Below are 26,394 nucleotides of genomic sequence, written 5' to 3'. Positions count from 1 at the left end.
TTGTGTTTTTCAAGTAAAAGGTGTGCACTCCTTGCGCACAGAAATTACAAAATTAGTCATTGTAGTTTGTACCATCCTATGGGCATCACCTGCACATCACGTGCGTGCGGTCAGTAAGGTGCCAGCGCTTGCACCCAACCAACAACTGGAGTGCTGCATAAAGGGCACCCATAGGTCCTAAGTGCTTGAAATTTACATTATCCGTACAAATACTTCAAGATAGATACACTTACCACATGCAGGTTCACTTATACGTCCCATTTTCCTGACGGTATGATTAAGGTGGCAGTACGAGCCTCAAGGAAACTGCAAGACACACCTGGGCTCCTCTACAGATGGAGTCCTCCCTGTCTGCGACCCTCCACAGGGCCAGACATTTCAAAAACTTTCAGGATCCATATGGTTTAATCCCAATATGGGTGCATGTGACTTAGGCTTTAATTTGTTTCTTGTTTAGAGTTTTCCCCTAACAGTTTCACCAGGTTGAAGTTGATGATCATCCCCAGCTGTTTTGATTTAAGCTAATTATACTCAGTGTTTTTCTGTTTATGCTTTTCAGTTCTTCCTGAGGTCAACTGCTCTGCTAAACTTTTGAAATTGCCTCCTAAGTTTGCAAGTGTTGAAGTCCAAGTTAGGCCTGAATTAAGTCATTTTTTGATATGACAGACCTTACAGAACTATAGAAATAATCAATAACAATAACATATGCAGCAGAATAAAGTACAAAAGACTGATGTTTTGCACCAACAAATAAATAACTATTCCCCCCTTCAGTGCTTCTTATTGGTGATTCAGAGATAATGAGTGATAGTCAGTTTAGCTCAGTCTAATCTTCAGAATAGTAACTGTCTGATTCAAGTGGCACCATGGTCTTCTAAACCACCAAAGGGTATTGAGCGACAGACACTCAAGGATCAGAGGGAACTGAGCTCCTGCTTTAACTGGTTTTTCATGTGACCAAAGTAGAAAGGTTATTTACTGCTAACAGCACTCAGTTCATCAGGGTTTTGTAGTTGTTGTTGTTGTTGCCTTCGATCTCCGGATGTTACTTTGTCACGAACACTGAGCTGCTACAAAAGGCCAAGTACACCAGTTTTGCTGGAACGTTCTTTGAAAAGTCAATCTTTCCTTTCAGAGAATTGTCTTCTGGTATTTGAGGCAAAAGTGCACCAAATGGTGCAAAGAGTGTAAGTGCTAAACTCATTAGGTTTTCAAAATGATTGAGAAAATGTCCTACTTTTATTAAAGTTTTTTATTAATTTTGGTGTAATCACTCTTTTTTTTTGCATATATTGTTTTAGAGAAGGTTACTTGATTTGAGACCGCTGACTATCTTAAAATCCATATTTTCCTTTTCCTCCGTTCAATCAGAGGCAGAACTGTGACAACAAATGGAGATCATATAACCCTCAATGGTATTTCATTTAATACTAGTTGTTCGTCACTTGAACTTGCAAATTCAATTGAAAATCCCTATATCCTATATCCAGAACCTTTAAGATTGGAAAAATGGACCTGCAGGCATTTCTTTCCCCGCTCTCCCACTTTTTGATCACACTGAGGTTAATCTCTACACTTTACGGAGAGTTGTCAGGGTGAATGTTCTCACTGGACATCCAGATCTTTACTGTTGATGCTGCTGGACCCACACTTCCTCTGCACAGTTGCAATCAACCACTCAGAGGACTCACTCCTACATGAAACGTTCTCCCAGGCCAGCGAGAAACACAACCGCATTGGGAATATTCATTAAAAAAAAATAAGCAAATAAAGGGATGTAAGTAAACATATATCTGAAAATAAGGAACTGGAAGATTACAGCACCCTCAGCTTGCTCCAGACTAATTTTGGAGATTATCACTTGTGATTTAGTATAGCGCCACACTTGAGATGAACAAGTAAGATGTTTGAAATAGGGTTTAAAAAAACGAAAAACAGTGACTCAGCATGAAATGTATCACCCATTCCAATTAAAATGTTGTGTTTTTGGTGTTTTAACACCTTCTTATGGTAATTTTCTGATGATAAAGGGCAAATATATAGAGCATTGAGGTTAAAATTGCATTTTTGAGAAAAAGCTCATAAGTGTGACTTATGAGCTACTACAACAAGCCACAAGCTCCCTGCTCCGCTCAATACTGATGCATCAGACGACTGGATCAATGTACATCTTAATTTTCCTTATCCAAGCTGGCATCTGGCTCACAACTGTACAACTGGATAGCTCCAAAATTGCTCGTCATTTCTGTTGCGCCGTTTGAAGGGCTGTAGGCTAGCAGGAGAGACTGTAGACAAAAGGATGATGGGAAGTGAGGATAGGCTTAAATGATCCCGCCCACAATTCAGGGGCAAATTTCCAATGAACTCCTTTTGGTTTGAATCCTCTGAGAAGACAAAGCAGGTCTTCTCTTATAAAACAAAAGCAGAGTTCGGTCCTTGACAACAGAAGCACATACATGATAAATGATATTAACTAAAAAAAGGAACACGTAGCTCATATGCTACATTTTATCAATAAATGTTAACTTTCATTTTAAATGTAAGACATGAATTATTCCTCATTTGGTTATTATCATCTAAATGGGCTTTTTAGGGACTCAAACATTGATGCTGGTTGGAGCTCGTCAATAATGCATTCAGCAATTAAATATTTGGTGGCACTGAGTCGCAGGGGAATCTGGGTCAAGACAGGTACTCTTGACAGGCGTAAAAGAAATGATTTGCTTCATAAGTAACACAGCGCTGCTCAAAATAATGTGTTAAATAACTATGTTTTTGAAGAGACAAGACATCAGCAGGGTCACCACTGGAGGAGATGAGAGGATTGGCGACGATCCACGAGCGCCAGCTGGATCTGACACATAGTCCCAACCTGCAGCTGGAGCTGCAGAGAGGCAGGACAGCAGACAAGCTGCTTCAGACTGGGAGGAGGGATTGCTCCTCTAACCTCCGACTCTGACACAGAAGATTAAACATTCCTGTTTAGATTTGTCTGTATTTGCAATTCTGTAGCTTCTGATCTGGCAGACAAGGATTCTTTTGTTCTCTTGTTTTTTTGTGCTACAAATTATTAATGCAACTGAAAATACAAAGCTTTAAGAATAAAATAAAATTTGCATAGGACCTGACAAAGTTGATTTGGGTTAAATTTGGAAATATTGAATTTGTTTCCATTAAAAACAAAACAGCTGTTCAAATGTTTACTGTGTTTTCTCTTACATTTCAATTTGACATTCAATCTCACTAATGGCCTTCTTTGCATAAACTTTTTTTGGTGCAGCCATTAATGTACATTTGAAATCTTTGCACTGGCTCCCAGTCAGCTTTAGGATCAATTTTAAGATTCTTTAATTACTCTTTAAAGGTTTTATAGGAATTTTTCATCAGAACAGTTTTGCCCACGGCGAGGCCACATTCCAACACTGAGGGGCCTTGTCTGTTGAACAGCCTGCCAGAGGATGTGAGGGCTTCATCTACTGTGGAGAGTTTTAAGAAAAAACTCCATAGCTTTAGTTTTTCGGTTTTTATATTTTCTCATATTTTAGCACCTCAATGTGCTTTGAGGTGTTCTGTAGCAGGAAACGTGCTCTATAAATGGAGTTTTATTTTGAATTGGAATTTCAAATTTACATTAAAATTTCGCAGTGACTGGGTAAAATGGTTTTGGATCCTCATGGGAAAACAGATTCCATATGAATTATGAATTTAGATTCCATTCCATTTAGATGTATTTTCTAACAACACCATCTATCTTAATCTCCACCAATAATCGTAATGTGAAATATATCAACATAAAAAGAGCAAAAACAGATTATTTTTTCTTTGTTAAACAGGGAGTAAATTAGATGTATATGATACAGACTGTACGGTAGTAGGTGTCAATCATCTTTTCCATGCAAAATTCCTGTAAAGAAAAAAAAAAGACAAACACAGTCTAGGCATATAAAAAAATGCTGTGTTTATCCACTTTCCAGAGCAGATGTCTAAAATCGATCTTTACCCTACAGATTACCTCACTTTGTTTTAGCATTTCTGAGTTGACAGGTAAAAATCCCATAATACGAAAATAAAAACCTGACTACGTTAAAAGAAAATCCTCCAAAAGAAGCTTGCATACATTTTTGTCAGTCGCTGGATGAGTTTACCGAAGTATGTGCAGCACAGATGCTGTCATCTTGAGTTTGTTTGCTTCACTGACTCAGACACATTTCACATGTTTTACTCAGAACAGACCCAGGAACAATTCCAGTTTTCTCTCTGGTTATTCGGGGAGAATGAATGAACTCATCCTCCACCACCATCCATGCTCCAGGTCAAAAACTTAGCCTTTTGGCTCAGGTTCATCTTCACTTGAGCAAATCTCACCCAAAAGAATAAAAGCTGATTATTTGACAAGATATCTGCATCAGGCTCAAATCCTGGTGGTTTCATCAAGCTTTTATCAGTCCACCATATACGACAACAAAACCCCCCAAATGCAAAGGCTGCTTGTGCCTTAGTCAAGTTTATCACTGAAGTGGATGAAGATTTCCTTTAAAATCTGTGGCATTGCTTTGATGTCATAGCATTGAGAAATCTATGATCTAAAGAGAGTGCAAATTTACTGGGGGGAAAAAAAAACTAAAATTAGACCCCCCCCCCCCCCCCCCCCAACTTCCTGGATTCCTAACTTTCAAAATAAAGCTTACCGTTTATGAACTTAACGAAGCAGCTTAAGTATCCAACAGGATGATTGAAAAATAGGATGTTTAGGATCAATTTCTCTCCAAGTCATTACAATTGTGATCATAGACATTACTGTGCAAGTGATACATTTGGGAAAAATACATTAGAGGGACAAAGTAACTTCACAAAATCTAAATGTTTTTCAGCATAAATGCCACAAAGCGAACTATAACCCCAGTAAAGATCAAGAAGTGTGGTTATATTTGAATGCAACGCTAAGGAATTTGTCCTCCAACACATTTTTACCCACATGTTACACTATAGCCACTAGAGGGTGCTAGAGGGCAGCACATGTACTGGCTCTGAGCCACTCAACCCCAGATATAAATTTAACTAAATACTGGCTCAGAAAAACTAGATAATTATCTTTAATGTCTATTGAATCTGGATAGAAAAAGTTAACTTAGATCTTCAGTAAAGTTTCACAAAAGTCCCCAGAAACATCCTGGCTTTTTTGTTTTAAATAAGTATGGCTTTTGATAGGGAAAAATGCTTAAGAATTTAGAGCTTTTAAAAAAAAAAAAAAAAAAAAAAAAAAAAAAAAAAAAAAAAAAAAAAAAAAAAAAAAAAAAAAAAAAAAAATCACACGAGCTTTGAACACAATATTACATCTGCAAATGTTTATTATTTTACTACAAGTATACAAAACCTGACAGACAATTCTGTGAAAATGGATATTTACAGAAAAATCAGTTTGGAGGAGAGGGCTAGACAGTCGGAGCTGTGCTGGTTTCAGAAGTCAGGAGGCAGATCAGGACTTTCACGCTGAAGACTCCACAGAGGCCGACTGGGTGGGAGCCTGCAGAAGGAAGACACCATCCAGTTTAATGGAGAGACCACTTTATGTAGGAGAGAAAAAGGAATCAAACTTAGTCTTAAAGACAAAAAAAACCCTCAAATGATTTGCGGATCACTGTTCAAAAATAAATAAAATGAAAACCACAGGTTTAGAACTTAAAACCACCAATTATTACTTCCATGATCACCACGGAGTCAGAGACTGTCCTGAAGAGAAAAAAAGCGGCCAAAATGCAGAAAGTCCACTGGGAACTACATGCAGTCATCAACTGGGGCCGTCCCGCCTCAGACAAGCAGTTACTCATAGCTTCATAGTTTCACAGCAACAGTCAAAGAAAAAGGCCTATCACTCGCCTCCTGTGATTTCTCCTCCTGGACTCCATTGCTGGCACTAGAATCATCGCTGCAATTTACTGAGACTTCCTGTTTTGCTTGCTTAGCATCTGCGTCCTTTACTGGCTTCTCTTCTTCTGGTTTCCTCTGTGTGGAAACAAGGCAGGAATGGAAGACTGAAGGCTACTGGAATTCATTTTTATATGGCAACCTCAGAGCCATTATAATAAAGAAAAATATATAACAGTAGAGACTCGGCCTCCAAACAAAGTCACAAAAACCAGCACATGACACTGCAGCGATCACACAAGGCATAACAGGCTGAAGACAAAAGCCATAATGATTGAAAGCAAAACCTGGAACATAAATAAACCCACACTACCCTGCAGCAATAAGACGCTGAATCAGAGGTGGAGGAGCTGAACAATGAAGAAATGTTTAGCATTTAAGAAAAGCAACAAATTGTACACACGACTGCAGCCTGGTGGGTCTTCACCTTTTTCCTGACGAGATGAGAGATGTCCGACGCCGCTTTGGAAGAGGAGCTGCTGTCACATTTCCCTGGATCCTAAAAACAAAAAAAGGAATACAATTTTTTAAGCTACGATAAAACTTAATGTTAGTTTTACTACAAATCCACCACAAACAGCAGGCGACCTCACCTGGCTACTTTCTGCAAAAGCTGCCGTTGAAGACGAAGGCCCGCCGTTTTCACGGAGGAATGCTGATGAAGACGAGGTTCCACCCTGCATGACATTTTTGTTTTTTTACTTTAGATCCACGCAAACAGCCTCTACACACCACTCTGTCCATACTCACGAGCGTCTGCTGGATGGCCTGCGACGCGGCGCTGGCTGTCCTCAGGCTCTCTTTGGCGTCTTCCACCTTTTCTCTGATTTCCGGCAAAAGTTGTTTGAGCTCTTCCATCTCGCTCTTCTCCTCTGCTGCACCGCCGTCTCCTTCTGCTGCGTCGATCGCCTTCTGTAGCACGGCTGCTCATCACAACGGTCACAGATTAAACACATCAACAGCACGAAGCTCTGAGACAAAGCATAAAAACAAACTAATGTCTCACACAGGCGGTTTTCGATGACTTCTATGGAACTGTTGTAGTGCTGGATGGCCTGTCTGTACTCATCCATGTAGCAGAGTGTTGTAGCGACATGGTAGTGAGTCTCAGCAAGTAGACGACTGTGAGGAGGCAAGTGCTGCAGCTGGATGGCCAAACATTCCTGGAAGTCTTCCAGAGCCTGGGGATAGTTCCCTAAAACAAAAGAAACACCCCCAAAAAAAGGTCAAATGTGAATATTTGAAAAAGTCAAGCGTAAAGTCGAGCTTTGTGCAGCTCACCTGTTTCAGCACCAACTTCTCCCAGCTTCAGATGAGCCTGAGCTGCCATCAGCTGCTCCTCTTTTCCTTCTTTTCTGAATGTTACAAAGATGATTTCAGGCTCATTTGTTGACAGAAAAATGCTCATTTTTTAAACCATCAATTTACCTTTTATAGATCAGTTTGGCGACCTCCAGCATCTCCCACGCCAACTGTAAATTCCCAACATCATCCTCCTGAAAAATTGAAGCGGAGCGTTAATTATAGTAGCACCTTAAAAACTGACAGACATTCCAGGAAAGAATCGCACATTCTCCTGTCCGTTTTTCTCTCCATCATCATCATCATCATCATCATCATCGTCGTCATCATCCTCGTCATCTAGGACAGAACATGGAAACAGTTTACACAAGATAATACTAATAAGAAAATGAAGAAAAGAAAAAAAACCCTGCAGCTTTTCTCCCAGACCACCCTGTGACACATGCTGCTGAGGTGCTCTAGAGACCAAACCACCAACACCAGTGACCTGGACTCAGAGATCTACTACCCTCCGGTTCATCTTTGTCCCGTTCTTCCTCTAGATCAGACTCCTCCTTTTTTCCATCATCTGGCTCTTTATCCTTCTCTTCTTCATCTGCATCCTGGACAGTCTGATTTCGGATCACCTTTTCTTGAGCCAGAGGTGAATTTGACTCCTCCTCCTCCTCTGGTAAGCTCTCACCAGCTTTCACTACAGCTTCTGCTTCAACTTCTTTCTTCACCTGGGTGATGTCGTGACCGTCCTCAGACAACAGCTTTTCTTCAGACCTGGCTTCCTCTGCCATTGCATCACACACCTGCTTTCGCAGCTCATCTCGGGTTTTCTCTGCACCACAGCGGCATGCCACCTCTTTAAACATTGTTCAGACATTCAAACATTTGCTCACAACTATCTGAACATCTGTTTGGTACTACTGAGGTTCAAAAACGTAGTTTTTTTTAAGGCAACAAATCAATATTAAATTCATGCCAACATCAAATGAACCCAATTATTGACTTGCAGGACATTTAAACTGAGGAACAAGCAGCAAAGCTCCTACAGACCATCAAGATTGTCAGCGCTCTCAATGTTTGAGTTGCTCGGCTGCTCCTCTTCCTCTGATTCTTCTGGAACTCCTTCCAGGGCATTACCAAGAACGCCGTTCTCCATCCTTAAAGAGAGGAATGAAGTTTTGATGTAGATGTTTGGAAAATATAGTGAGAAACTATTGCTCCAAATATTTGACAGAAATACACTGGTGCTTTATGAAATGCTGTCCCACTTCAATCATTTTTGAGCCATTTTAAAAGACTTCCTCAGTGGTCTTTTAAATATGATTGTGCCCTTTTTAGGTTAAAAAAATAAAAATAAAACATTTTCTTGGACAGTTTTTGCAGAGCGGCAGGAGCTCTTTGGAAATTTGCAGCAGAGTTGTGAGACAGGCTGTTGGCGTAAAGGACGTCCTCCCCTTCCCATCATCTATCGTTTAGGAGCTTTCCCGCTATCTTACAGCCCCGTTATACTACTTACAAGCTTTTTCCAACAGCCTTTTTGCAGCTAATCCTGATTCACAATGATTTGAACAAAGAAATGCAATATTAAGCTCCAATTTTCTTTACATTTGTCCTCCATAAATCATAAAACCACAACAGCATGCTAAAAGCACCAAAAACATTTTTTCAGCAATGTAAATGAATACAAGATGCAAATATTCCTATGAGAGTATCTATAGATCTGTGGAGAGACTATTGCCGCCAACATTTGACAGAAATACACTACTGCTTTATGAAATGCTGACAGATTTTAACTTTTAAAAACATACCAACTTTGTTGTTGCAGTATTTTAAAAGTAATTTCTTGTTGGGGACAGGAAGCTGAACTGTAGAAATACAATTTGTCATGATTTTTGGCAGACCCACCTGGCAAGCTCCAAAAGAGACTTTCCATACAGGAAGACAGCCTCTCCGCACTCATCTGCAGTGTCCCCGTACTTCGATGCTCTGCAGGAACACAGATGGGAAATTGAAAAACACGAAATTACACAGTTTAGGAATAAACCACTTTTGAGGGAAAGGAGGGGAGCGCCCTCTCCAGGATCATCTACCAGGACTCACAGAATGCTGCAGGCATCTTGGAAGACATTGACAGCCGAGACGACATCCCCCATTACGAGATGCCTTTTCCCCGTTCCGATTAATTTTTTTGCCTCCTCCATCACGTCAACCGAACTGCATGAAACAGACGAAAACAAGTGAGCGCTCGTGCAAGTTAAGCTAACTTTAACAATGCAGACACTTCTTGCCTCTCTGCTGCTGTAGCTGCAGACGACGAGCACGGCTTCTCCTCCGTACTGCAAAAAAAAAAAAAAAAAAAAAGCAGAACAAACATGTTAGCGATCGCTGGCTGGCCTAGTTTCTGCTGCAGCTGCCGGAGAAACTGGCGACGCCTTATTGTTGTTAGCATGTCGCTGTTAGCCAGCTAGCTCCCAGCAGAGGACTGTCACACGGAGACCTCTTCAAAGCCCACCAACTACCACCCCCGACACAACTACACCAGTCAACCACAACAGCTGTGCGTTTGTGTGTGTGCAAGCTAAACTGCTGTTTTACAGCCGATAAACTAGGTCACCGAGCGTTACGTGGCTAGCCGTGTTCCCTGTGTGCACAGATATACCAGAGAATACCAAATAACAAGCTGCTTTTTTACCTCGACGAGCTCGACGCAGTGGACGTTTCCTCAGGCATTTAGACAGGAATACAATAGAGAACGTAATAATAATAATAAAAGATGAAGACAAAAACCAAAACAAGAGTCTACTCTACAGTGAGAGATTTACCGACAGCGCTCGTTGAATGGTCTTTGTTGGCGCGTTTAAATAGAGGGAAAAAGGGCTCTCTATTTCCGCTTAAGTTGGAACGCGGGAGATTGGCGTTAAAGGGGTCGCAACCGAATGTTGCGTTTACGGTCTCAAGCAAAACTGAACGGCATAAGGGTGAAACATAACCGGTTTCACAGGGTCAATGAAAACATCTGATAAGTATCATGCACGTTGTTAAAAAAAGTTTGCATTTATGTTTTTATTTATCCTTACTGATGAAGCAGTTCCTGTGCAAAATCATTTTGCGAAAAGTAAAATATGAAAAGTACACAATCAACAAAAGATTAAATGAAATTGTGTAAGCTTAATGACTATATTAAAATACATATTACCATCCTATACCATCAATAGTAAACAGTTAATAGCCAAAAGACGTGCCCCCGTTTTTGGTACGTAGTACCGACGCCGCGACTCCGCAGCCTCGTTGGCGCAGTTGGCAGCGCGTCAGTCTCATAATCTGAAGGTCGTGAGTTCGAGCCTCACACGGGGCATGACTTTTCATTTAGTTTTTTTAGTCGTAGTATTTATATTTTTCAGTGTAAATATAAATCTACTACATAATACATTTTTATTGTAATTTAGCATGTAACGATAATAATAAACATTGAGAGGTAAATGACAAGGTACTTGTCATGCAATATGTTTTCAGGCTGATATGCGGAAAGTTGTGAGTTCGATCCTCAGACAGAGAGATCTTTTTATTTAGCCCTTTGTGGTCTCGTTTATACATAACTTATCAGCTTTTACTATACTGAACACACACAAATATATATTTATAGATATATTGATGTATAATAATAAATATACATATAGATAGAGCCAGTGGTGTGAATTTAGCGGTAGCTGTGTTCTGTGGTGTCCTCACCGGGCCAGTGGCGCAATGGATAACGCGTCTGACTACGGATCAGAAGATTCTAGGTTCGACTCCTGGCTGGCTCGACTTTTGTCACAGCGGGTAACGCGTCTGACTACGGACCAGTAGATTCTGGGTTCGATTCCTGGCTGGCTCGATTTTTTTCGCTTTTTTATTTAATACGGTTCAGTGTTACTTTTATTCGCCAGTTAGTGAGTATATAAATTCATTAAATCAAAGCAAACTTGTTAAGACCAATTTTAGCTGGGTGGTCAAATGCAAATACAAACAGAAAAGATAAGCGCCCATAAGTCGATGTAAAGTTTCCAACTTTGCTAAAACATACCTACAAGCCGCGAGTTCGAGCCCCGCATTAAACGTGTACGATTTAGGAGCTTCCATGATCTCTTCTGCAATGTGTGAAATATGCAGACCTTATAGCATGAGATTTGTTAATGAAAGAAATATAAACTAAATTAAGAAATGTTGCATATGACAGTAGAATAATAAAAAAATAAGAAAGAAATACATTAAAAAAATATTCTTGTAAAAAACCTACAGATGTAATGTATTGACAATATTCAAATATGTCAATACTGATAAAAAAGGTGAACACATATGACAAACAACTTTTTTTAAATTAGAAATAAAATTAAAATACTCAAGTGCTCATGTAAAAGATCTTTAATGCAAAGAGATTTCTCACAGACGTGACAAAACACATTCTAAATGGCAACCATAAGACAGTGTCTAGCTAAAAATTCTTATATAAAAAAATTATTTTTTCCTTAAGTATTGAAATTGCACATTTTAAATGATATAGGTGGAAAAAAACTCCTGCTTGCTGTGGTAAAAGTTAGGTTCATTCAATCAGTGATGAAAGTCAGGCAAGGAAAAAATCCCTGAACTTTTCTTTGAGCGATATGGCGGGCACAGAGCAAAATTTTGGAAAAATACGTGGTCTTAGATGCATTCTGGTGCATTCTGGCAGCTAGTTATTCACTTCTTTATCAAGAAACTAAGACTAATTGGAGCATCATGATTTGTCATTCAAACCCCTAGTTTGACTCTCCATTAAGGACTTGCTGGTGCTAAAAAAGAATTTGGAAAATTGCTCAAAGTAACACAATCCTACAATCTACGCTTTTCCTCAAAGCTGCAAAACATACAATTGCTAAAATATAGTAACATCAAAGCCCCAAATGGCAAAAAGAACACCAGTAACTATGATATTCTATGAAAGTACCTCAGTTATTTATACATTATTTCTGCTTTAGAAATGACTGATGTACAACATCCACTTGCACTGTTTTCTCAAACTATAATTACATCAAAATATGGGATCTGCTTTAAACTATAATTCTATAACATAATACATCAATTCTTTAACACCAATACTAAGTAATCTGGGAAATATCAAAATAAACATACAAACTAAACTAAACATTGTAAACATTATTTTTTAAGGGAGTGCGGGTCCAAACCATCAAATACTTATAATTAATGTCAACTATACTGAACTAAATCATGGTAATTAGGAAATACAAATAAATTAGATAAAGAAATGTATTCAAAATAAAAACTGAAACTCAAAACTAAAATTGAAATTATTTCAAAATGTGGTTTTGAGATTATTTTACACAAAAAAGTATTTGACCTACACTACCTTAAAAATCTTTTTTTTCCAGCCAAGACCACTTCAATTTGTTTTTTATCGTCTTCTCACAACTGAGGTCGTGACCACGCTCAATAATGACGATGCCTGCCATTATTTTAACACAAATTTGATCGCAAACTCTTCAGATGTGTTTGTGAAAGTTTAGCGTGGGTCCGCCAGTTTTGGTCTCTAGGGAAGCAAGTCACGCTGACCACGTGGTGCAGACAGAGCCAATCAGACCCGTCGACGCATCCGAAAGCAACTAAAACGTCCCGTCATTGGTCAATTAGGCCGGGAAGACGAGAGATGGCCACGACCATAGAGGAAGCGATCTGCGGAGAAATATAGAAAATAAAGCTAAAATTAGCTGATTTCAGACCATTTTTTAATCCGGAAAGCGATTTGTCCGTAGAGATCAGGTCTTTATTTCCCGGAAAGTACGTTCGGTTTGCTCAAAAACCCGGATTTCCGGGAATTCCCGGAAGACTTTCATCACTGTTCAATATTCCAGTTAGCCTTGCTTTTTTCTGTTCAAAGATTTAATTTTTTTATTACACGGTGGAAAATACTGCAGGTTGAACAACAATGGAGGACCACTAGTGTAAATGACCAAAGGAAAACAACCTATCGGAGTATGACAGGTAACACCGAGCCACGCGTTTAATGTGTACGATTTAGGAGCTTCCATGGCCTTGTGGCTTCCATAATCTCTTCTGCCATGTGTGAAATGTGAAGGCCTTATAGCATGAAATTTGTTAATAATGCAACTATAAAACTACATTTAAATTAAGACATTTTGCCCCTAATGGCATCAAAATTAATTTGGTCTATTTAGTTTACTACAGCAGAATAACAAAAAAACATTATTTATGTAAAAAAAAACTAGATATAATGTATTGAAAATATTCAAATATGTCAGTGCTGATTAAAAAGATGAACACATGACAAAACTTTTTTCTAGAATTAGAAATAAAATTAAAATACTCAAGTGTTCATGTAAAACTTCTTTAATGCAGATATTTCTAACAGACATGACAAGAAACATTCTAAATGGTAACTATATCACTTTGTCTATCTAAAAATTCAATAATTATATTTGAATCAAATCCTTAAGTATTGAAATTGCAAATTTTGAGGAGAAAGCTTACTAAAAGCTTAAAAAACGTAATTCTTACAGAAAACACTAAAATATTATAGACAATAAAAAGTAAAAAAAAATTTCTTTCCAAAAACCAAACTCTATATAGAAATGATTAAATATAAAACAAACGGTGCTTTGGAAAATATTGCATGGACTGCATGTTGTTTATAGTGGTGGTGGTCATTTTCCCTCTTTTTTTTTCCCATATCCACGCTTCTCTAGTTCAGCCCTCCAATTGTCATACGACTGAGTCTCAGTGGCTTCACAGAACCAGTTCCCAAAGTACTGACGGTGGGATGTTGGCTGCCTGTTTCCACCACATTTGCTGCACGTCATGGCATCTGTTTTTTTAATGTATTTCCTTTTCACCACACCCATTTTTTCTGCTTCCATTTTCCTCTTTCTGTATTGTTGTGTTGTGTACGGTGTGTTTGAAGCAGCCTGAGGTGACGGCAGCAAAGAGACTTTGATCGGCACAGCAGGAGGAGGCATGACGACACTGAAGGGGACGTTTAAAATGGGTGGAACCAAAACCAGTGAAGTGGACCCTGATGGCACAATGAAGGCTGTAGAGCTCAATGAAGCGGGCAAGTCCAGCTTTTGGGGTGCTTGTGTCTGTAGCTGTGGCTCCAGTTTGACCTTTGCCTCCCCAGCAGTGTTAGGTGGTGGCACAAAAAAGTGAGGCTCAGCCAAGGTCCCTTTTTTGGTAGCTGTAAAAGAAAAATGAAATCTCTTAATAAAATGGTAACATGATACATCGTTATAATGAAAACACTCCGAGACGTTTTTTTTCTCCCCAGTTTGTAAAAACAAATTAATTAAAATAAAAATACTCATACTAGGTCCTTTTTTGTTTCTATTTTTTTCCAATTGAAAAGTTTGACAAAACTCACTGCTCTGTTCAATGGGGGATAAGACACAAGGGGGCACGGAGGTGGTGGTGGTGGAAGGTGATGAAGAGGGAGATGGTGATGTAGGTCCAGGCGCTGAGTGTGTCACGCTCGTTAAAGGACCCTCAGCAGGAGGAGGAGACCAAGAGGGGCCAGGCTGAGGGTCTGGAGCTGACAGACTGCTGATGGACGACTTTGAAGAGACTGTGAAGGTCCTCACTGGCTCCAAAGTGGACACAGTGAAGTCTTCAAACTCTTCGGGTTCATTGAAGCTGTCTTCAATCTCCATGTCCATTGTCTCAGACTCTTCAACAGCCTGTCGGTTATCTTGGAGAACTTTACCAGTTTGCTGGTAAAGGTACTCCACCCACAGAAGTTCACCTGTAAAAGGCAAAGCACTCATTAGAAGAAGAATAAAGGTTTTGAAGTTCTTTTCAAAAAAAGTATTCACACCTGTGTATTTCCTTGGCCCAGTATAGGGAACAATTTCCTGGCCAAGGACCTCCTCAGACAAACTGTTAGCAGCATGCCGCAGGAGATGGTCGTAGGAGCATGGCTGCTGCTTGTCTGATGTGGCGGCTACAGCGCGGTCTTCATTCCACCTGGCCAGCCCATCTAACAGGTAGGCCTGGAAGAAGACATCACTTGCCAGGGTGCCTGTAATATCCATGGAAAAAACAAAACACATGTTTCCATGCATAAATACATATGGCTTTCAATATTTACAATATTTTAGGATTTTTGTGTTTTAAGGAAAGCTAATAGAACAACTTACCAGGGATGAACCTATTTAGGTGAAGATGAAAAGATTTAAGGGATGCTAAACCTCTGGCACAGCAGTATGTGGGCAAACGATGTCCTCCTTTCAGGATTGTTCCCATCCTGGTGTACAGCTGGATGCCTGGGGGATCCTGGATGCAGGCCACATGTTTTGCCTGAGCAGCTAAAATGTCAGCCATGCGTTCCGAGTTGATCAGAGGAACCCCCAGAGTGTCGCAGCCATTGTCCCCGTCAAAAGCTTGGATGAGGCTTTTGATGAGAGCCAGAGTCTCCTGAGAGCCACGTGTCGTTCTCCTGCAGTGCAGGGCTAACTCACTGCGGCTAATGGACCTCAGCACATCAGCTTCTGAGGGATTGGTGAGCCTGGCAGACAGTTCGGAGCGTTTAGCGATCTTGAGGGCTGTCAGATCTTCCTCATCCCACATAAAGAGACAGTGGCTGAGGCGCCTCATGAAGGATGCATACAGCTGGTGTGAATCAGTGGTGCAGCCCACCGAAAACCTTCTCATGAAGTGCCATATGTCCAGGCGGATGTTAAGGTCTTTCCAATTCTGGAACATTCGTCGAAGAAGCGTGTTTCCACAGCAGTCTCTGTCGACGTAAAGCACTTCAGGGGGAGGTACCCCAGCCACTGCATATCTCCTTATTAGCCCTTCTATCATTGGCCCCAAGCCAAAACCTTCGCTAGCAGTGAGCACAGACGTGATTATTTGGCCGTGCTCATTGCCAACATTTGTTGCCCAGGTCGCTGTTCCAAAACCCCTTCCAGCCATTTTCTGAGCCACTTTCTTGGTGGAGGCAAGCTTCAAGATGCGTCCATAAGTTGATGTTACTGAGGCCTTGACCTCAGTCAGCCTCTGGAGAACATCTTGGGCGTAGACTTGCATCAGCCACCTGTGGTCCGGAACCGTAGGCATTGGAAGGGGAGGTGAAAACGTAACCGGGCTTATCAGACCCTTTTCAACAGCCCCTTTGATATGTTTGCAGTCCTGCAGGTACTGGACAGTCTTCTTCAGCCACACTTCTGAATGACTCTCCTGCACCTTCTTCCTAATCTGGCTGCTGCTGTTTCCCAGACCCCTCTGGCGCATCAAAGTGACCACCCTCAGGTCACAGGCAAGCTTGGATGTGAGGATGCAGGGAAACTGCCCCCTGTGCCCCACATCCAGCTGGGAGACGATGGCATGGCTCCAGCTGATGACCTTTCTTTTGCATCGTTTGCAAAATAAATACTCAGATGCCACAAAGTAAGTTATGTCCAGAGAAATAACTTGTCTGACCTTCTCATGCAGACCAGCTGAGGTCAGAAGCTCTTCATGGCAATCTGAATGAGGACATGTCAGCTTGACTTGCCAGAGTTTTTGGGGGATCCAAAGAAGGAGGGGACTGCCAAAATAGTCTTCGGGCTGAGGGACATTTGTTATGCGCAAGGGGACTTGCGGAGGATACCACCACAGTCTGTCCACCTTGCTGAAGTCCAGGTCAGGATGTCCTTGCGCTGTCCATTTGAAAAGAGCTTTGGACATCCATCTCTGGTCCACCTCAGGCAGTGTGTGGAGCCAACCGGCTGGAAGACACACTCTTTGTGCTGAGAGGAAGAAAAAAAAACAAAACAAGGAAAAGTCTATTAATAGAAATTGTGCATAGATATAATTTACGGGAACACTTGAACCCCTTTCAGTAAGAGCAAATGTACATGCTTGAGTAAAGGCATAAAAATGAGATATAAAATGTACATACTTGCTGAGTGAGATTTGTCCCATCTGATCGCTTCTGACAGGAGCATGTTGTCGTTAACTTCACTTGACACGGGTGGAAAAGACAGAGTTTTTGGACCTGCAGTGGTGGAGAACTGCTCACTGGCTTTGGGGCCAAAGGCTGTTGGTGTCTGTGAGGATTGATGGAGGTTTCCACAGTTGGGTGTGGAGAAGAGGGTCCTGCTACTGGGAGAGAGGAGGAGGCTTCTGACACTTGGAGGGTGAAGGGGGGATCCTACAAACGCAGGTGAGGAAAAAAGGGATCCAGCTGGCTGGTTTAAAGTTGTGGATGTGGAACGCGGTCGTGAATGTATCAAAGCTGAAAAACAACAACAACACAGCATAAACATACACTACCAATAAGATTCAATGGGATTTGGGGTTTAGAAAAAAAATAGATTTTTTTTCATACAGGGTCTGAGTTTAAATGGAGATGCGAGCTTTTCTACAGCTTCGTCTATGTTTTCATCCTTTGCCAAATTTCCAACCAAAAGGGAAGAGAGAGACAAGGTGGAGATGGGCTGAGGAGTTTTGGGATGTGGTGGTGAACTGGGAGGTCTTGCAGCAGAAGGATTAGACGTTGATGGAGTCTGAGAAGAAGAGGATGCCATTAATGGTCCTGGGTGGCTGGATAAAATAAGTTCAATTCAATTTTATTTGTATAGCTCAAATTCACAACAGTCGTCTCGATGGGCTTCGTTGTGTCTTCTCTCGGGACATCTGCTCCTGTTTCATTGCCACTGCAGTTTTGGCAGAGGCAAGCATTTCCATGTACTCTTTTATTTCGAGGGTCATCGGGAGTATAATTTTTAAACTGTTGCAGTGAATGGGAATGATGTTTTTGGCTGTTTTGCTATTTATATACCGCAAATTATATCGTTATCGCAATATTAATCACTAATATCGCAAGTTTTCCTCATATCGTACAGCCCTACTTCCTCCTTTTGGATCTTTCTTCTTAGCAGCAACAAGGCAGGAAGCATAACTCAAAACATTTTCCAGAAGCTATTTGAATGTTTGGCCCTGGAAAATACCAAACTGGATTTCAAAGAAGCCAAAAAGATGCTTTTTGTTAGAGAGATCTCCCTGATGATCCAACAAGTTATTTGCGGCCTTTTCCAAGACTGCTTCCGGGGACAAGGGCCTCATCCACGGTTTAGCCCTTTTAAAGGAATACGCTTCAAGGCCTGTTCACACCGGGACGAATTTCGCCGGCAATTTTCGCCGACGTTTAACGCCTCGTGACTAAACAAAGGGCACCAATGAGAGTGTGCACACCGAGGCGAAAAAACGCCAAGCGCCAAAAAAAAAAAAAAACGCCTCGGGTTCGTTTTTTTTTTCTCGACGCGTCGCGTCCAAATCTATTCGACCAATGAGAATGGCGCTTTTGCACACGTGTCTGGAGCTTCTGAAGTTACAGTAAAACACAACTTGGGGGCGCTCAAACACAAAACTGCCTTGCTGAGCACATATACCAGCGAAGAAGATAGACGCCAAGTAGCGTCTACACTGCCGCGAAGAAATAATGACGGACATTCTTAAATATCCCCTTACCAAGTACCAGTTGGAGCTACTGATGCTCGAAATATTCATGTTTTCTTTGTATGATTCTGACAAGCGCGTAAATACTTGCTCTCTTCTTCTGAGTGAAAAGCGACTTTAAGAATCGTAAAGTTGTGCAGCGCCACCTTGTGTACAGGAGTATTTCTGTTTACATTAAGCGCCATCTAATGTCAGGGAAAGAAATTGCATGTTCGCTCGGCTCATCGTCAGCGAAAATCGTCTAGGTGTGAACACAAAAGACGTGGCGAAAAACGCTGGCGAATAACGCCTGGCGAATATTCGTCCCGGTGTGTACGGGCCTTCAGTCTGACAAATTCAGAATCCCATTTGCAAGTCTTCTGAATCTGGGTTCCATCATAAAAGCTCAATGAATCCAATGAGGATTGTAAAGATTGTAAATCATAAACTGAGCTGTGCAAACACAAGATGAGAAAATAAAATGCTACAAGAAAGCTTTAATACGGCTTTATTTGATTGGATAGTTACTTGTATTAATTTGATTTTTTTGTGTGTGTTCATAAATACCAATTGCTTGTTTTTTGGTGAATGTTATTTGTTTAAATTATTTTTAATTACTATTATCCTAATACATAAGCTCGAGGACAACAAAAAGTGATCCAATGTGTGATTTATTCCCGAAAAAAAGATAAACGTTAAATAATAATAAAAAAAAACAAAAAAAACTTAAAGGTATTTTTGGATGTGATCTCCATGCGTGTGTGAGTTACTGAGTACTCGCTAAAACACGTGGGTTAAGGCAAAGAACAAACACAAAGACGCAGTAATCGACACGTAAAAACTAGGTCAGGTTAGTCATTGTTTGAGCTAGCTGATCCCCTAAATTTATTTTTGGTCTGACGTTTAGTAAATATAGGTGGAAAACACTCCAATGGTAAAAGCTCGGCTCATTTAATATTTCAGTTAGCCTAGCTTTCATATTCGAGTAAAGAGGATGTACTTGTTTTACTACACGGTTCCTAACTTCCTAGTGGAAAAACACCGCATGGTTGAACAACAATGGAGGACTACTAAAAATGACCAAAGGAAAACAACCTTTCTATCTATCGGAGTACAACAGGTAACACCTTCAGCAAAAACGTGTTATTACGATACAACATTTAAAGATAAATTCCACAATGACAAGACCGTACTTACTGTGAAAAGTCGTGATTAACGTTGAAAATTGGACCAACTCTAACTCCGATATAGTTTTAGCGATGTTTGCAGATGTAAATGAAGTGCTCTTCTTTCTGGGATCTCATTGGTCAATCCTTTCCGCTCCGGTGGTCCATCCTGGCATTTGATTGGGTAATTCTTGGTTACTCTTGGGCGGGATTTTGGAAGAAAGAAGAAAGCTGATTGGAGGACCAAATCACGACCAAGAATTACCAGGATTGACTAACATTTTGTTAATTCAAAATACAGTAAATAACAAAGAACTTTAAACTGTACATCAATTGTTCAAAGTAAACGCCAGGGGGGATACATACACAAAAATAAAATTATAAAGCAGAGCAAAAGGACATGTGTTTATTTATTATTTGTTTGTACTTGGGGAAATGGAATGTGAGTAAAATCTAATTTGGGCCAATAAATCAAAAAAACTTGGGACCTTTATTACTTAATTTAGTTTTGTGAATTTAATACTTGATAATAAAATCAGGAGATTTATTAAATAAAGTTGAGACGACATTTATTATCATAATTAATGAAACAAAATAAGATGCCATGTTATAGTATTGAGCTTGACTAACAAGCGGCCTGGGCAGCCACTTGGGCTTACATCAGCGGCTGTTTCCTTTTATCTCTTGCTAAAGTAATTTTCAACTTTTCTTTAAAACCAAATTTTTAAACAATATAAAATAGTAGGTCCTATTTTTGATTGTTTTACAAACTGAAAGTGCATCTTTGAATGCCTTTAATATAAAAATGTGTTGTCACCGTTTTATATAGAACTTGTTTTTTCTATGGTCCCCATTGACCATACATGGGACTGCAGTTGGACTCCTTTTCCTTGTGGAGCTGTGACCAGAATGTTAATTCAAGTCGTCACGTCCAAAGAATTTACACTGGAGAAAAATGATATGAATTTGTTTTTAGTAATTAGTGTATACCACTAGAAACATATATGCAAGAATGGGCAAAGCATGTAAAATAGCATGAGAGAAAAACTGAACTGTAAACCATTTAAAATTAAGTTAAGTTAACAATTTAAAATGTACTAGATCAAAACAACTGTAAGTGATTTATGTTTGACTTACAGTTGAAATATATAGATTAATGTCGTAAACAACTGTGCTACTTCTTTTGTATACACTCACAACTTGAGTACGAGTGTTGGTTTAAAAGCGGATCACTTTTAGCAGAAATTTCTGTTATAGAGAAAACAAAAAAATACACATTAAAAAGTTTAAAATGGCTTAAATGCAGATGCTTCTCACAAACATGACTGAACGCCAAGACAGTGTCTATTCAAAAAATTAAAAGGATTTGAAAAAGTGACATTTAATTCTTCACGGATCCATTTCCTCTAGCATCACATCAACTAAGCGTTATTGTCAAAGTATGAAGGAATATAAGAAAAATCAGCCAGATTCTGAATTTGACTCAAGCCATCCCAACAAAGAATATAAAATCAGTAAAATTTCATAAAGAGGCACTGAGACAAATCAAGTAAGGCCTTCGTCAGAGAGCAGTAGTACAAAGAGGCATTAGCAGAGAGTTGTACTTCATCATTTTTTTCTCAGCCTATAATATGATTAGACTCAATCTTCCAGGAGGGAAAGGGAAAGCAGGGAGCTTTTTCTGGCACATCTTGCAGCCACAGTGAAACCCCCGAAACCACAGTGACACACCATGTTATGCCTCCTCCTGCTTTATGGTTGTGCAGGGGAGGCAAAACTCAAAGCAAAAGTCACAGCGGCAGACACTAGCACCCCAAAAGCCAGACTTGCCACCTGCATTGAACTCTACACCCTTCATTGTGCCAACAGTGAACCAATTCACAGATTTTAGTTCCTTCTTGTTTAAACATGTCTATAGATGCAGTCATGCCTCCTCTAATCAAAGCTTCTGTGTTGTCATCACCTCAGGCTGTTCCAACAAAACAAGCTAAAAAAAAAAAAAAAAAAAGCAGCAGCAATACATTTACCATGCGGTAAAAGGATTTCTTTCAGTTGTCTGCAAATGTGCACAAAAATGTTCCTGGTTGCACACTTGGTGTCATAGCCCCGGATGGTTACCAGAGAGAAATCCTGAAATGGTAACAATATATATCGATAACAGCAATCAAATTGGGACCCAAGGTACATCGGCATGGAAACATTCTACAGCAGGGCTGCCACTCAGCCTGTTTTTTTAGCTCTTCCTGCCGATCAACTACAGCAGGGGCCTGTTTCAGAAAGGAGGTTCAACCAACTCTGAGGTTTAACTTGAACTCTGAGTTGGTCAATCGGGAGATTAACAACTCTGAGTTTTCTGTTTCAGAGAAGCTGATCGGAGTTAGGTCAATCAACTCTGAGTGGACTGATTCGGAGTTAAGCGTGCGCACCGCGACTATAAGAAGCCATTATCAATGGAGCGCAGATATCACGAGTCACCATGGCAACCGTGAAAAAAAGAGGTCTGCGTATTTTTCGCCAGCTGAACTTGACGTGCTGCTGCAGAGTTACAGTGAATATGAGCACATATTCCAGAAGAAAAGCAACACCGCTGCATCTGCAAAACAGAGACAGTTAGCGTGGAAAACATAGCTGCTCAAGTTAATGCGCAAGTTTGCATTTAAATCATTGTTATAAAATATTGACTGTAATAACTTTTTAAATAGCGTAAGGAGTGAAATAAAAATGGAGATATTTAGGTGTACTTTTGAAGTGTTATTCCTGGTGTAAATGCATGAAATGCTGCATAGTGTACAGAACCAATCTGGGGGAAAATGCATTTAATGTTGATAATGTTTAGAGGACTTTTTTGTTAACCTCCCCCTCTTGCAAACGTTGGTCAGTTTAATATTAATACATGCAATTGTGTTTTTAAAAGTGAACTTTTGTCTACTGTTGAACCTTTCGCTGCGCGAAGACTTCTCCTTTCTTTTCTCTCGTCTTTCCGACCGACCGTGGTCAGAAGCGCAGGGGAGATTTCCTTCAGGGCCGAAGGGAATTCTCCTTCGGGGTTCACTTCCCGTTCGAAACCCTCAACCTCCAGAGCGGATTAAGAATGACTCCAAAACAGTTATTCTGGGAATGACACCTTCTCTTTATTTAACTAAGTGCTCCGTCCTCCGAACACAATATATTCCACGCACACACCTCCGCTCCGTGCTCACACCCCCCCCATCTGCACCTGCACTCGCACCCCGCTCAGCACACACACACTGCAACACTACCCTTGTATTGATCGAGTGGAAAAGGTTTATATGGGATTAAGAAAGTAAGCAGTGCAAGCAAATTGTGTTTCCAAAAATTAATTGTTACATTAATCTAATTCAATGTCCCTGATTTCATTTTCATGTAGATGCAATCCTGCAGGAATTAAAAGAACATGGCAGCAGCTAAAATGAAGTATAAAAACATAATTCAATCAGGTCAAATATGAGCATGTCATGGATGTAGGCTTTGTTGACAATATTTGACATATGAAACATTTACATAGCAAGACCTAATGTTGTTTTCATTTTGTATATGTAATTGACTGCAACGAAAAACGGTAACGCTCAAACAAAAACGTATGGGGAAATGACAAAAAATCGAGTCTAGGTCTCAAAATCCTCGTACGAGGTAAATATAATTCTCTATGAATTAATGCAGCCTCCTCGTCTATTGGGTCCTCCAAAAAAGAACAAGCCATTCTTGTCACTTAGACTGTCTCTGTCTGTGTGACGGAAATTTGGGCAATGAAGGTTAAAGCGAAAAATACCGCTTCGTCTTTAAAAAGGGGAGGGGACTGGCAGAAACCTTGAGTTTGGAGAATAAAACCTGCTCCCGACCAGGTTAGGTTCACAGCATAAGTAACCATGGACACTGACTCCGAGTATAAGTTACCTCTCTTTCAGGAACGGGTTTGACTTACTCTGCTTTCTCTGGTTTAACAAACCTCCCATTCTGAAACGGAAAACCCAGGGTTTCCCTGATTCCAGGGTTAACGCACTCAGAGTTTACACTTAACCTCCTTTCTGAAACAGGCCCCAGGTGTTTCTGTGTTCTAAATAAACACCTGATCCTGGTAATCAACAGCAAGCAGTGAGGGTTAAGTGTCTTGTCCAAGAGCGGGAACCGAATCCAACGTCAGAGGTCGACTTTTGCTCCACGACAGCAACACAAAGGCTGTAAAATCAAACATCTGTAACAATTTTTAGCAACAGGGAAGCTAAATACAGTTTAGAATTCTAGCATACAAAAATAAATAAATATAAAGATAGGTCATTAAATACTATTGCAGATTAGTTGCAACTACATTCGTTTAACAAAACAAAGCTGCAGCTGCAAAGCTCACTCTGTAAACCAGACAGATGTGTTCACCAAAGAGGACAGAACCTCCTCATCATTTATAGGTTCAGCTGAAGGTTTTTGAGAAACTTTAGAACTGTATTGCTACAAACTATGAAGACTTTTTATGCTGTTTCTCAATTTTTTTTATCACTTCTTTTGTCAAGCTTTCATTTGAAACCCTTTTCCTCCTCCCTCACTGCTGTGGGCTTTGCAGCAACAGTCAAAAACTATAATTTTTTGCGTCTTTACATTTAATCAACTTAAATGGGAAAAGAGATATGTATTTAAAATGTTTGAACTGTAATTTGTATTAATTCTGGATAATGTTCCTGTTGCAAAGAGGCAACAACCATCTCAATGAATTCAACTTGCAGTTCACAACATTGACCACTAGAGGGTATTGGATGATAACACTGACTGCAATGAGGCATATGAAGGGCCGTACATAAATGACCAGTTTCTGCCAACTATTTTACATGATAAGAAAAATATCAAAAACAGTAGTAATGGACTTATGGAGCAAAAGTTTAGCTTTATATTTTATTTAAAAAACAAAACAACAGAAACAGCATTCTGCCACCATTGTTCTCATATGTTTTGATTTAGAATATAATAGAATAAACCTTAACTGATCCCACAAAGGGAAATTACCTTGTTAGCTATTAAAAAACAACAGATGATATTTGATAAAACAGCACTAAAAATACAATACAAAAAATTATTAACAATAAATACTGTCCAAAATGTATGAGGCGTTGTATGTCTAATAGCTGAGTAGAAGAGATTTGCAAAAGTTCTTTCCTGAGTGAGGTGTTATATGTGTTATGGTGAAAAGGATATTTTGTATTTCAACATTTTCTTTAAAAAAATTCCAAACATTTGTTGAAATTACGTCAACATATGAACAGCATAATTAACAGGTCAGCAACTTTGTTTAATCATGTCTGAACGTTTTTCCAAACTATTTTGCCATGATCCATCCATACACCACTGATAAGTGCTAACAACTGTTTAACATGAGTTCAAGTTGTCCAAGTTCACATATTAATCAAGTTGCCTAATTGAGGCGCAGTGAGGGGGGAGGAGTGGGGGTGACGAAGAGGAGAAGGGGCGCGCGCTGCACATGAAACTCTCCAAACGCTCGCGGCGGGACTCTCAGGGAATTCATCCGCACCGCGCTCGACCATCGTCCGATTGACATGTGGCGATGTTCCGCGCAGGATCCCAGAACGCGGACCTGTGTTGGCTGATCCTCCTGGGCTTCTCGTGCCTCCAGGAGGCCAGCGGCAGAGCAGCCGATGCAGGCGGCTGCCATGAGGTGAAGACGGCCTACATGATGCGCCAGATCGGCCCGGTGGAGCTTGTACCGGACAGGCCCGGAACAGGTCAGAAGTTTATAAAGAAAACAATAAATGTGGCTATTTAGTTTGAATTTAACAGATAACTCTTTCGTTAAGCTTATGTTTTTAATTACTTTTTTCTTCTAGTAGAGTATATATGGCAATCAGTGCTCCATCCATTCAGACTTAATTAGAAAAAATAAAAACAAATATTTGTTAGACTTTCTTTTTATTTTATGTTATTATTTTTCAAAAATAAAGAAACTGACTTTAAGCTTTATAGGTTTGTCACAGTAAAGTAAGACAACTTTCATACCTTTGACCTGATTTCCTTGTTTTAGTTTAGAAATATAACTGTTTTCTTCGTATTATCTAAATTATTTATTTTCTTTAAAGGAAAAATAAAATAGAAAAAGTTTTTAAAGCTATTTTTGCTACGTAAATACTGAGATATTTTTCAGATTTAAGCATCATATGTGGTGCAAACATAAATCCTTCAAAAGTGCAAGGAAGATAGTTTTGTTTATTTGTTTGTTTGTGTTAGTGTAGATCCAAAATGTCCTGAAAGTTCAATCTGAGTCCTTCAAAGAATTTTGTGTTCAGTCTTGTCAGTTATTCGGGATTCAAAATGCAGATTTTCTAGGGATTCATAAAGGTTATTACAGAAACAATATTTATGATACACATTTAAAAAGTAATTGTTGTTTTATTATAGCTTTTATACTAATAATAATCCTTAACGTTTGCACAAAAGTCTCCTAAAGCTCTTAATTTGGAAATATCAGATCCATCTGAAGATTAAAGTACAACAGCTGTCTATAAGGAATCAAAGTTGCACAAGT

The 26,394-nt window shown here is 39.8% G+C and overlaps 4 protein-coding genes and 2 non-coding genes across 11 annotated transcripts in view; 3 read left to right on the top strand and 3 right to left on the bottom strand.

Annotated features, from left to right (window-relative positions):
• lrrc7 (leucine rich repeat containing 7) overlaps positions 1–454 on the bottom strand; it is a 126,461-nt gene extending 126,007 nt beyond the window's left edge. Inside the window, exon 1 of the mRNA XM_078946041.1 lies at positions 234–454. The gene's annotated coding sequence lies outside the window, so the exon portion shown is untranslated. The remainder of the gene's footprint in view (positions 1–233) is intronic.
• A 4,876-nt stretch (positions 455–5,330) lies between these two features.
• nasp (nuclear autoantigenic sperm protein (histone-binding)) lies at positions 5,331–10,149 on the bottom strand. Of its 4 annotated transcripts, none has more exons than XM_020702495.3 (15): positions 9,914–10,119; positions 9,510–9,557; positions 9,322–9,435; positions 9,127–9,207; positions 8,272–8,378; positions 7,736–8,077; positions 7,496–7,566; positions 7,354–7,421; positions 7,207–7,280; positions 6,932–7,120; positions 6,676–6,848; positions 6,519–6,602; positions 6,353–6,424; positions 5,878–6,003; positions 5,331–5,524 (listed from the first exon to the last, which is right to left on the bottom strand). In XM_020702495.3, the coding sequence occupies exons 1-15, from the start codon at positions 9,949–9,951 to the stop codon at positions 5,486–5,488; spliced, it is 1,626 nt and encodes a 541-aa protein (XP_020558154.1). In that variant the 5' UTR covers positions 9,952–10,119; the 3' UTR covers positions 5,331–5,485. The 4 variants fall into 4 exon arrangements, with proteins under 4 accessions (XP_020558154.1, XP_004068086.1, XP_011472473.1 ...); XM_004068038.5 differs by having other exon boundaries at positions 7,736–8,053; XM_011474171.2 differs by lacking the exon at positions 7,736–8,077 and having other exon boundaries at positions 9,914–10,149.
• A 354-nt stretch (positions 10,150–10,503) lies between these two features.
• trnam-cau (transfer RNA methionine (anticodon CAU)) lies at positions 10,504–10,576 on the top strand. Its single transcript has one exon. It is a non-coding gene; the product is annotated as a tRNA-Met (tRNA).
• Positions 10,577–10,951: 375 nt separating this feature from the next.
• On the top strand, positions 10,952–11,024 carry trnar-acg (transfer RNA arginine (anticodon ACG)). Its single transcript has one exon. It is a non-coding gene; the product is annotated as a tRNA-Arg (tRNA).
• Positions 11,025–13,586: 2,562 nt separating this feature from the next.
• Positions 13,587–20,005, bottom strand: LOC105353958 (uncharacterized). Of its 3 annotated transcripts, XM_078946055.1 has the most exons (7): positions 19,882–20,001; positions 17,576–17,753; positions 17,147–17,482; positions 15,402–16,994; positions 15,080–15,283; positions 14,630–15,007; positions 13,587–14,446 (listed from the first exon to the last, which is right to left on the bottom strand). In XM_078946055.1, the coding sequence occupies exons 3-7, from the start codon at positions 17,190–17,192 to the stop codon at positions 13,917–13,919; spliced, it is 2,751 nt and encodes a 916-aa protein (XP_078802181.1). In that variant the 5' UTR covers positions 17,193–17,482; positions 17,576–17,753; positions 19,882–20,001; the 3' UTR covers positions 13,587–13,916. The 3 variants fall into 3 exon arrangements, with proteins under 3 accessions (XP_078802181.1, XP_078802180.1, XP_011472527.1); XM_078946054.1 differs by lacking the exon at positions 17,576–17,753 and having other exon boundaries at positions 19,882–20,005; XM_011474225.4 differs by lacking the exon at positions 19,882–20,001 and having other exon boundaries at positions 17,576–17,901.
• Positions 20,006–25,298: 5,293 nt separating this feature from the next.
• The window catches only part of gpc5b (glypican 5b), a 53,784-nt gene continuing 52,688 nt past the window's right edge, over positions 25,299–26,394 (top strand). Inside the window, exon 1 of the mRNA XM_011474169.4 lies at positions 25,299–25,597. Coding sequence (XP_011472471.1) covers positions 25,420–25,597 — 178 coding nt within the window. The 5' untranslated portion in view covers positions 25,299–25,419. The remainder of the gene's footprint in view (positions 25,598–26,394) is intronic.

The sequence above is a fragment of the Oryzias latipes genome, chromosome 4, assembly GCF_053564925.1.
Source record: "Oryzias latipes strain Hd-rR chromosome 4, Olatipes_Hd-rR_3.1".
Classification (NCBI taxonomy): domain Eukaryota; kingdom Metazoa; phylum Chordata; class Actinopteri; order Beloniformes; family Adrianichthyidae; genus Oryzias; species Oryzias latipes.
Note: the sequence above shows the minus strand (reverse complement) of the source record. Positions and strands in the feature narration are given on the sequence as shown.

What these genes read in the sequence shown, in the direction of transcription:
- LOC105353958 (XM_011474225.4), bottom strand. Translation starts at nt 17,774, where the DNA reads ATGGCATCCTCTTCTTCTCAGACTCCATCAACGTCTAATCCTTCTGCT. An exon ending in TGGGCCAAGGAAATACACAG is followed by an intron (nt 15,008 to 15,079) that starts GTGTGAATACTT and finishes TGCCTTTTACAG; the next exon opens with GTGAACTTCTGTGGGTGGAG. An exon ending in ATCCCCCATTGAACAGAGCA is followed by an intron (nt 14,447 to 14,629) that starts GTGAGTTTTGTC and finishes TTTCTTTTACAG; the next exon opens with CTACCAAAAAAGGGACCTTG.
- nasp (XM_020702495.3), bottom strand. Translation starts at nt 9,951, where the DNA reads ATGCCTGAGGAAACGTCCACTGCGTCGAGCTCGTCGAG. An exon ending in CAAGATGCCTGCAGCATTCT is followed by an intron (nt 9,208 to 9,321) that starts GTGAGTCCTGGT and finishes GTGTTCCTGCAG; the next exon opens with AGCATCGAAGTACGGGGACA. An exon ending in AGGCCATCCAGCAGACGCTC is followed by an intron (nt 6,603 to 6,675) that starts GTGAGTATGGAC and finishes AATGTCATGCAG; the next exon opens with GGTGGAACCTCGTCTTCATC.